Source organism: Drosophila kikkawai, chromosome 3R (assembly GCF_030179895.1).
Source record: "Drosophila kikkawai strain 14028-0561.14 chromosome 3R, DkikHiC1v2, whole genome shotgun sequence".
NCBI lineage: Eukaryota > Metazoa > Arthropoda > Insecta > Diptera > Drosophilidae > Drosophila > Drosophila kikkawai.
This window is the reverse complement of record NC_091731.1, coordinates 15,110,081-15,120,328: the sequence shown is the minus strand read 5'-3', so window position 1 is coordinate 15,120,328 and position 10,248 is coordinate 15,110,081. Positions and strand designations below refer to the sequence as shown.

Sequence of the window (10,248 nt, the reverse complement as noted above, 5' to 3'; positions counted from 1 at the left end):
GTTTTTCTGAATAAACAAATCTGCATACTCATTTTTAATCAATTATTGAGAATTTTATCAAAAAATTGCAAGAATTTTTTTTTCCAACATGGCTAGAAAGACTCGCCTGTTGATGATGATCAAGAATACAAAGAAAGAACGACACTAACCTTCCTCATTCAAATTAGTTGTAATGACTTTGAATTAAAACTATTCCGCAGGGAAATAAATAGTAATTAGTGTGGTGCATTGCAAGAAATTTAGAATTCATGCTTTTGCTGACGTTAATTAAGTTAATGGAGACGTTATTTATGTACATAAAATGTACATTGTACCACTAATCCATAGAAATGCCGAACTCAACCTTTGCGAAATGTAAATTGTCGAGCATAAATACAAGTCGCCATTAGAAAGACTTTCTAGTCTCACTCGTTCGGTCGAATTGCGAAATAGAAGGTTTCTCGGTTCTAAGCAAAATGGATACAGGAATTCAAGAATTCTTTAGAAATAAAACCGTTTTCCTAACGGGAGGATCAGGATTTTTGGGCAAAGGTATCCAGAGCACTATTTATATTTTTTAGAGCTAATGACCGTGGCTTTCAGTGGTCATTGAGAAGCTCCTGAGGACAACCGAGGTGAAACGAATATACTCGCTATTCAGACCCAAGCGCGGCGTGTCTATCGGAGAACGCGTCTCAGTCTGGGAGAAGGACTCGGTGGGTAATCACCATTCTGGATTCAATGACAAATTCTCAAACGAAATTCCTTAGATTTTTGAAGTGCTCTTGAAGACCAAGCCGGATGCGCTGCAGCGGGTCTGTCCCATTGCAGGAGATTGCCAACAACCGGATCTGGGCCTGTGTGAATTGGACAAAGGTCTCCTGGTTTCCGAGGTGCAAGTTGTTATCCATGGAGCAGCCACCGTTCGCTTTGACGAGGCCATGCACTTGTCTTTGGCCATTAATGTTCGCGCGACTCGGCTGATGCTTCAGCTGGCAAAGCGAATGACCCAGCTGGTGTCCTTTGTCCATGTCTCCACCGCCTACTCCAATTCTGTGGCGACCGACATAGATGAGAGGTTCTATCCGGAGCATTTACGAGATGGTTCTGACAAAATCCTAGCCTTGGGGGAGCTGTTGAGTGCAGAGACGATAGACAACATGACGTCTGCGCTGGTAGGATCCTTCCCGAACACCTATACCTATACCAAGGCCCTGGCGGAGGACGTGATCCGGAGGGAGGCGGGCAACCTGTGCATCTTCCGACCGTCGATCAGTAGGTGAATGATGTGCTAAGCTTTGGCGTTGTAACTAACTAACCTATTCATAGTTATGCCGGTCTGCAAGGAGCCCGAGGTTGGGTGGACAGAAGGTTTAAACGGTCCCCAGGCTCTAATCTTTGGCATAGCTCGCGGTGTAGTCCGGGTACTCACGTTTGACTCCAACTCCAAGTTTAACTTGGTACCGGTTGACTATTGTGCTAACGTAATCTTGGCCTGTGCCTGGACAACAGGCACAAATATAGGGCACGCAGAAAAGCCTCCTATTTACACTTTTGGTTCCACTAGGAAGAACCAGTTATGTTTAAAGAATTTCCTAGAACTAGGTTTTTCTTTTATCAATCGTAATCCGCTGAACAATGTGCTGTGGTACCCCTTTCTCATTCGTTTTCCTCCCCTCCTGTTTCCATTTGCTGCCTTCTTTTTTCATACCCTTCCGGGATACTTCCTCGACGCGCTACTTCGCCTCAATGGCCGCAAGCCCATCCTGGGGAAGGTCTACAGCAAAATACACAAAAATATTGCTCTTCTGGGACCGTTCATGAGAACCACCTTTAACTTTGGCATGTCCAACACCCAGGGACTGTTGGAGACGCTGTCGAAGAAAGATCGCTTTATGTACGACTTTGATATGGACCGTCTGGATTGGGACCACTATTTTCAAGGCGCCTTTAGTGGTATGCGAAAGCATATAGCCAATGAGCCGATCACTGAGGAGTCCATTGCCAGTGGTCTGAAGCTGCACAGGCGGTAACTACATTAACATTTGTGATTCGATGGGCATAATGACCAAGGTTCTTACTTTACAGCTTCAAGGTCCTTCACTATGGTCTCACGATATTGCTGCTCTCTTTAATCCTGTACGGCTTGTGGATGCTGGCAAAGTTTGTCTTTTAAGATACCAGGAGATGTCTTTGTCGCGTAAATAAATGTAAATGTAAAATAAAATATTTAAAAAAATAATAATAATATAAATGAGAACAAAAATGTTATTTTCGTATTGTGTAAATCAAGGAATGATTTTATTTTAAAATAATTAAAATCATAAAAATACTATAGTATAGTATATTTAGTTTTTATTTACAGTTGATTCCAAGTGGTTGATATTTTCATTCAAACCTTTTTTTCGATAATCATCACTTATGGTTCTTGGTTTTTATATTTTTATCTTTTATAAATTATTACTAGTATTATTAAAAATTTTGTCAAGTTTAAAATATTATTTTATTCAAGAATGTAAATTATCGATATATGTACATAGATAGTAGGATATCCCATATTTCCCGTCACTGGAAATGGCTTCATTCGTGTTGCGCCTTGCTTGAATTTAAATGAGATTACATGTAGGAATTGGAAAACATAGGCTGAGCTGGGTTGTTCTGCACAACCACAACCCTGGCATTTTCGTCGCCCTGAAGCATTTGAACATAGTCCTCGTCCTGCATTGGCTCCTCATTAGCCTCCTTATAGTCGAAGGTGATCAAATCCTGTCCTGGTTGCTGGTCGTCTCCCAAGTTCAAATCCCTTCCTGGCTGAGTCTCGTACAGAATTATCTGCTGCTCCTCCTCCTCCATGGTGCAGCCCTCCTCTTCCAGGGTACAGACACCCTGCTGCATATTGAAACCGTTCAGGTCATTCTCCCCAGGCTCACCCTCCACATACTCATCCACTACAAAATAGTTTGGCATGTCTCCGTTTGGCTCGGGATCGTGCAGATGCTCTTCTGAAGCCACTACCTCTCCGGGCTCCAAACCCTCTGCCAAGGGGTGGCTACCACAGGCAGCCATCGCAACTCCGGACGGGGTCTTCTCCCCCTTGGCCTTGGCGGCTGCGGCCGACTCCAGCTGGAACTTCTGCATCTGCATCATGAGGCGCGAGTTGGCATCGAGGTGTGCGTGGCGGGCCCTCATGTGCTTATCGCGATCGCCGCGCTGGCGAAATGTCTTGGTGCAGAAAAGGCAACTGAACGGCTTCTCCCCGGTGTGGATGCGCTGGTGGTTCTTGAGGGCGTCGGCGCGATAGAATCGCTTGCCACATTGTTCGCACTCGTAACGCCGCTCGCCACGATGAATGAGGCGATGCTGGTAGAAGACGGAGCCGGTGAGAAAACGCTTGCCGCACGTCTGACAGTGAAACGGCCGCTCGCCCGTGTGGCACTTGCGGATGTGGTCGTTGAGGTCCGGTCGGATGGTGAACTTGCGGTCGCATTTATCCTCCGGGCATACGAAGGGCTTCACACCTGGCACGTATGGGATGTATGGTGAGTAACTGGAATGGGAGTTCCTATTCGTGTTCCTACTCACCCTGGTGGAAGCGCAGGTGCTGCCACAGGTGACTCGACTGGGTGTAGGACTTGCCGCAGATGTCGCACAGGTACTGCCGCTGGCGACCGCTGGTCGTGCTGCCACGCGTCTCCTTCTCTCGTTTCTTCTTGCTTAGGTGTTTCTCCTCGTTGTGCGGCTGAACCTCGCGGGCGGATTCGAATATCACCTCACAGAACTCGCAGGGGAGCAGCAGGCTCGCGCCATGCGGACTGAGCCGCGGAAAGTAGTGATGGTAGGTGCAGCTGGCAAAGGAACAGGGGTTATCCTGGCTGATGCTCAACTAAATCCCACTTACCGATGCTCCTGCAGCAGCTCAGAGTTGGCGAACTTTAGCTCGCACACATTGCACGCAAAGAAGCGGCTGACCGAAACGCTTAGCGACTTCAGCGACTCGCGCATGAAGATGCAGTCCGTCTCGAAATGCAGTCTGGCCTCCTTGGCAGTATCCATCTTAATGTCGCAGGCGGTGCACTCGAATCGCCGCTTTACCGGGTGAGTGGCCGAATGGGCGAGGAGCTCCCTGATGTCGGAGAACAGGTATTCGCAGAACTCACACTGCAGGACGCTGCCCAGCACCAAGATGCTAAATAAATTCTCTTCCAGGCTGTTCAGGATCTCTACTTTTTTCAGGTTCTCCAGCTTTTTAAGCTCCTCCGGCTTCTCTAGCTTCTCCATCTTCACCAGCACCTCCATGTTCTTCTGCTTCCCTAGCTTCGCCGCTCCCGAGCAAACGTCGCTCAGCAGCGACTCCGTGTCCTTTATAAGCTGCTTAAAATCTACATTGGTGGTGTACTTGACCGCCGTTTCCGATTGGCTATTGGCTATTGGATGTACCTCAAAGTGAACGTGGGCGTGCTCCAACGCCACCTGCGGATCGTAAAAGATCCGTCCACAGAAGTTGCACTTCACCACGGCAGTGAGACCGGCCGCCAGAGATGCGGCCGGCTGTGGTTTACTCTGCGAAGGGATTAGGTCCAGGACGTGCTTCTCCATGTGGCGCACCAACCCAGAGGCGTGGACAAACTTGCGGTCGCACTTGCTGCACTCGTGAAGTCCCTTACCGGACTTACGGCTGCTCGAGCCATCCACTCCGGGGTTTATGTCGTATTTCAGCTCATCATTCAAGAAGCGACGCAGGCGGATCTGGTTTTCTGCCACCACTCGTATGCTGTTCGGTTTGCTGGGGGAAGGAGGAGCTGGGGGATCAGGTGCTGCTGCTGCTGCTGCTGGTGGCTTCTCCGCCTGCTTGTCAGCCACAGCTTCGGCGACGGACTTCTGATTGGACTTCCTTTCGACCTCGGTGCTGCACAAGTGATTCTGAAACGACGAGGCATCGAAACTGCCAAGGCAATCGGGGCACTTACTCCGGTTGCCAAAGCCTGTTGTGTTGGGGCGGTATCCTAGAAGAGGGACAGAGGAGAACATCAAGTAATGGGAGGAGATATTAAAACTCTGCACGGCAGCACCTTGAAATACAGACTGCTCTGTGGTCATCTTGCTGTGCGTAATGCCTGCAAGGAAGCTGCGTATCTTCATCTGCTCCGCCTCGGGATCAAAGTCCGGCTTGCCGTCGGCCTCCTGGAGGATCTGCTTGAGAGCTGGGTCCTCTAGGGTACGCTGCACCACTACATCTGTGGGCATTGGTGCCGGGCTTGCGGCCGGCTCTACCAAAAACCACCTGGATAGATCCTCGTGGCTCATAATTCGCTCGCCGTCTTCGTCGCCCTCGATGGAGAGCAGCACCGTGGCACCGGGGTCCAGGTCATTGGGAGTCAGCTGCGACTCCATATCGACCTCAATCTCGGCCAGTGTATATTCCCCCGCCTGCTGCTCGCCTTCTTGAAGGCTTCCAAAATCCTCGGAATCCATTTAGCCTTTAAGGATTTCTTACCGGTTTTTGTATAGTTTTGTCGACGCAGTCGGCCAAATTTTTGAACAGATTGAAAGATTACGATTTTCCAGAAAGAAAAAAGAAACACTTTGAACTGTTCGAAGCGTTCAGGCTGCCGGTAATTGGGTAACTGAGTTATGCCTTTCCTGGGTCACATGGCAAGTCATCAAATCTGACAGCTAACTCAACGAAGCCCAAACCAACTCTATAGGGTTACCTTCAAAGCGAAGCTGTCCCATGTGCTCATGTGCTCGAATAGTTCTATAAGGATCCCTTGGCAGCCAAAGATGGGTCCTTTTGATAAAAGTCGAATAATTTAGTTTGTTTTTAGTATAGTAAGGATCGGTTTAAAATGCAGTCTCTGCTCCAATAGCAAGCTGCATGGGTTTATATATTTTTCGCTTCCCAAAGTTAACTTCCTTTCATGTCTTAATTATTAAATATAATCAGTTTTTTGGCAAGAGTAGTTTATGAATTAAGATCTTAATTAAGATTGGACTTACGAAATGAAGTTGAGGTAAACAAAGCTTGAAAAATTGAAACATAAGCTTGAGGATATGGCCAAAGATCAAAGTTATTACTTATGATGTAGAGTTCCTTTACTACTACTACTTTACATCAGGTTATTCCGCTTGGATGACGACCGCTTCCGGTTTCTGTGAAGCCATTACTCATTATCTTTATTTCTTTCAATTTCTTTGGACTTACCCAACCTGGCAGCGAGCCAGCGAGTTGACAGGTGAAGCGTTTATCATGGAGCCACTACCAAAATATAGTTTACGCCGATTGTTTATGTTTTCTTTTGGCTCAGGCTGTCGCTGCCGGAGTCGGAGACTTGGTTGTCGCGGGCCCAGGTGATTACTGGCCCCCGGTTATCAGTTATCAGTGCCTCGGCTTTAGATAAGGCGGTTCGCGAAATGAGTAAACGCAGTGCCTAACAAGGCATACCACCGCGGTTAATCAGTCCGCCAAACTGCTTTGTGCCGTTCAAACTGCTCCTCCGGCTGCCGATCCGATTTCTTTTTCGATTAATTCTGACTTTGTCTTCTCTCCGGGTGCTAGTGTTCCTGCCTGGACCCAACTACTCCACGGTGCACACGGTAATTGCTCCTTGGCCTCCTCTCTCGTTTGCCTTGGGGCTAGGGGCTCTGAGTTAGCCGGGGGCGATGAGTCAGCGCGCGGTGAAGGCCCAGCGCGATCCGATTCCGAAATTGATAAAAACGCAAGTTGCGCCAGCAACTCTTATCTACAAATTGGCAACTAGATAATACCGAACGGCATATTTTGGATGGACGCACGGCTCCGGGGAGAGGTCCGAGACAAAGCCAAGTGGGGCGGCACCTAGCGCGATCTTTAGCAGCCGTACTAACGCAGCTCCCAAATACGTATCCGCTTTTCCAGTGCCATGGAGGATTACTCGTACGCCTACATCTCCGAGCCCGTGGAGTTTCGGCAGCTGGAGGGGAAGGCCATTGACTTTCGCAAGACCTTCGATGTGCGGGGCCAGGGCGTCGATGAAATGCTCCAGTTGTACCTGCGGAAGGCCAACCTGTCCGACGACCTCGATCGTCTGCCGGCCATCATGCGGCGAGCTTACGTCTATGACATAATTAGGAGCAATAAGGGGCCCGGTTATTGGGTGGTAATATCCGGCGACAAGCAGATCCTTCTAACCTCATCAGTCATATGCCTCACCGCTCGCTCCCAGGTCCTGAACGCCGCTGTTTCTCTCTTTCCAGCCACCGTCTATGCAAGTGAGCAGCGACGTGTTCGCCAATCCGCCGCCAGCAGTCCGCCCGCCGCCCTACTACGCCGACAACGCCAGCATCAACGGCAGTCTCGACGGCATGAAGAGCTCCTCCTCGTCGAACAGCCTGGACAGGTATGCTGGCGCTCCGCCAGCCGTTGCCCTGGCGGGTCCCAGCTTCGCCACCAGCGTCCTGGTTAGCAGCAAGGGCTCCAAGTATGAGATCAGTGGCCCTGTCAACTTTCAGCACGTATCCGGTGATGTGACCCGGGATCGCACAAGGAACGCCTTCGATTTGAATGCTGAGTCCAACGACAACGTGTTGCGGAAGTACATGATAGAGCGGGGCATTACGGAGGCGGATATTAGCCACATGCGGCACCAAGATGTCGTCAAGAAGATTGTGCACTCCAACTACACGTGGATGGTAAGTGCTTGAGACGTAAGTGCCTGCCAGTATAGCGTTTTCCGCTTTTACAGCCCGCCAAGAGCGATTTTCAGGCCAAGCCCCATGTCCAGGAACCGGTCAGGCCGCTACTCTACGCCACCATTTCCACTAACAACCAAATAACGCCCCCGCCATCGCCTCCGCCGCCACCAATGGCAGCCGCTGCGAAGCCGGCGCCGGCTCCGAGCTTCTCCAACTATGCCTCACTCACCTCACGCTTCGTGGACATCTCGGACATGGATCTGCCTGCTGCAGGACCAGTTGCTCCACCTTCCGTCAGACAACAAGAGGTGGGATCCGTGATTCCCGTTCACGTCCAGCCCCAGCAGCAGCAGCAGGCTAAACCGAAGGTGCCGCCACCTCCCTCGGCAGTCACGGCGAACAACTCGCATGTTCATGGCTATCCGGCGGCCATCGACATCCGCCAAGTGCGGCCCTCGGCTCCTCCGAAAACGCAAAACGCTACTTATGCCACTATTTCGCCGCAGCGCAAGGCGGGCACCATGCGCATTCCTCCGCCGGCGCCGCCAAAGCCAACGATAGTTCCGAACACCAACTCGATGGCTTCAATGTCCCAGGTGCAGTATGCGCCAGCTGCTAAGCCGCCGCCACCTGCTCCTCCGGCTAAGCCAACTTCTGGATCCAGGACTCCATCTGCTTATATACCTCCGGCGGCGGCACCGATGCAAGCGTACAGTCATGTTCCAGCTGCACCGCCACCGATGCAAAAGCAGATTAACCATGTTCCACCGCCGCCTCCTGCGCCCTCGGCCGCCGTTCCGCCACCGCCGCCTCCCATGCCAATTGCCGCTGCAGGTGGAGCGCCACCACCACCGCCGCCTCCACCAGCTGGTATGGCCGGAGTTCCGCCGCCGCCGCCTATGCAAAAGTCCCAGCCAAAAGCTGCTCCGGCGGCCTCTGCCGGCGGTGATGATCGCGGCGCACTCCTCGCCAGTATACGCCAGGGAGTAGCATTGAAGGTATGTCCATATTCCAAGCAAAATGTATAATTCTCATCCTCCGATCCTTGCAGAAAGTGGACCAGAAGGCGGCCACAATTAGCGGCATCAAGCCACGACCGGAGCGAAAGCCAGCCACCACCGACTTCTTGAGCGAACTCAAGCTGGGCATCACGCTGCGGCGGGTGAAGAATCCGGCAGATAATCCCTATTCCGAGGAGTCGCAGGCGTAACCAAAACTTTGGCGGCCAAAATTTTAACGGCGGAGCACTTTACAACACTGACGGCGGCAACCAGTGCTGCAGACTGAGCAATTCCGCGATTCGCCAATTCAAATAATTTTTTATTTTTAACATTAATCACCATGACAAATGAGCACACAAAACGTTTGTAAATAAAAATTGTTCATCAGAGATATTACTATCTATATCTGGCACTGTCGGTATCGCTTTCTGCGCTGCTCCAAGACGCACACGCACACACCTGCCTGCTGCCTGCTGGTGTGCGTGAGAGAGAGATATAGAATCAGCCGGCGAGGTGAGAACGCAGAGCAGGCCGTCGCTGGAGGCACTTGCGGTTTGGAACTTGCTAGATAACCACCACCACCTGCTGGATCACAGGTGAGACTGCACTTTCGCACGACCAAGAGTGGACATTAGGCTTTACATTCCCGTGGGGACTAAGGAGTAGGCATTATGCAACGCATTGCAATCATCGGAGGCACCGGCATGACCGGCGAGTGTGCCGTGGATCACGCCCTAGAGAAAGGTAGGTGCTCCCGCGGGGCCAATGAGGGGTCTCCGGTTCGCTGCTAATTCTTGCGTCTTGCAGGTCTGAAGGTCCGTCTGCTTTATCGCACCGAGGCCACTGTTCCGGAGCGTTTCAAGTCCAAAGTTGAGCTGGTGAAGGGCGATGCCACCAAATACGAGGATGTGAGGCGCCTTATTGAGGGCGTAGATGGAGTGGCCGTGGTCCTGGGCACCCGCAACAAGCTCGAGGCTACCACAGAGCTGTCCCAAGGCACCGCGAACTTGATCAAGGCGATGAAAGAAGAGAAGATCACCAAGTTCTCGATTGTCATGTCCTCGTTCCTGCTGCGCACGCTCAAGGAGGTGCCAGCTGTGTTCCACAAGCTGAATGAGGAGCACCAGCGAATGCTGGACCTAACCAAGGCTTCCGGGCTGGATTACATTGCTATCCTGCCGCCACATATCGCCGATGAGCCGTCCACCGCCTACACCGTGGTGCACGATGAGGCCCCCTACCGCCTGGTCTCCAAACACGACCTGGGAAAGTTCATCATCGACAGCCTGGACCAGCCGGAGCACTACGGCAAGGTGTGCGGCATAGGCAAGACCCCGAAGACTGCCTAGAGCTAACCAGCCTCGTTGTCCACTTTGGTCCCCACATATCCACTGGCAGCTGATGATCATTCAAGTCGTACAAATACATTTAAATTGATATTCCTATCCGTAGTTCCAGTTCCCCTGTGTCCCCAAATGTATACGCAATATAATGTGAGCGCGCGCACAATAAACTTTCCATTTTAGAAGATAATGTACGTAAGTACTTAATTGCAATTACGTGCGGATTGGCTTTGGCACCGGACACACGGACACCC

General features: G+C 51.0%; 4 protein-coding genes across 5 annotated transcripts; 3 read left to right on the top strand and 1 right to left on the bottom strand.

The window, feature by feature from the left end:
* The first annotated feature begins 438 nt into the window (after positions 1–438).
* LOC108084009 (fatty acyl-CoA reductase wat-like) lies at positions 439–2,177 on the top strand. Its single transcript, XM_017180021.3, has 5 exons — positions 439–531; positions 583–695; positions 750–1,254; positions 1,309–2,008; positions 2,068–2,177. Exons 1-5 carry the CDS (start codon positions 456–458, stop codon positions 2,153–2,155), a joined length of 1,482 nt encoding a protein of 493 aa, XP_017035510.1. The 5' UTR covers positions 439–455; the 3' UTR covers positions 2,156–2,177.
* Positions 2,178–2,489: 312 nt separating this feature from the next.
* Positions 2,490–5,754, bottom strand: topi (matotopetli). Its single transcript, XM_017180308.3, has 4 exons — positions 5,049–5,754; positions 3,878–4,982; positions 3,562–3,824; positions 2,490–3,497 (listed from the first exon to the last, which is right to left on the bottom strand). Exons 1-4 carry the CDS (start codon positions 5,449–5,451, stop codon positions 2,596–2,598), a joined length of 2,673 nt encoding a protein of 890 aa, XP_017035797.1. The 5' UTR covers positions 5,452–5,754; the 3' UTR covers positions 2,490–2,595.
* Positions 5,755–6,360: 606 nt separating this feature from the next.
* On the top strand, positions 6,361–9,040 carry Whamy (WHAMM and JMY related). 2 transcript variants are annotated; one of them, XM_017180310.3, is made up of 5 exons: positions 6,361–6,573; positions 6,875–7,115; positions 7,213–7,647; positions 7,701–8,648; positions 8,702–9,040. In XM_017180310.3, the coding sequence occupies exons 2-5, from the start codon at positions 6,879–6,881 to the stop codon at positions 8,858–8,860; spliced, it is 1,779 nt and encodes a 592-aa protein (XP_017035799.1). In that variant the 5' UTR covers positions 6,361–6,573; positions 6,875–6,878; the 3' UTR covers positions 8,861–9,040. The 2 variants fall into 2 exon arrangements, with proteins under 2 accessions (XP_017035799.1, XP_017035800.1); XM_017180311.3 differs by lacking the exon at positions 6,875–7,115 and having other exon boundaries at positions 6,362–6,573.
* Positions 9,041–9,068: 28 nt separating this feature from the next.
* On the top strand, positions 9,069–10,184 carry LOC108084204 (flavin reductase (NADPH)). The gene is made up of 2 exons (XM_017180315.2): positions 9,069–9,395; positions 9,459–10,184. Exons 1-2 carry the CDS (start codon positions 9,323–9,325, stop codon positions 9,998–10,000), a joined length of 615 nt encoding a protein of 204 aa, XP_017035804.1. The 5' UTR covers positions 9,069–9,322; the 3' UTR covers positions 10,001–10,184.
* The last annotated feature ends 64 nt before the right edge of the window (positions 10,185–10,248 follow it).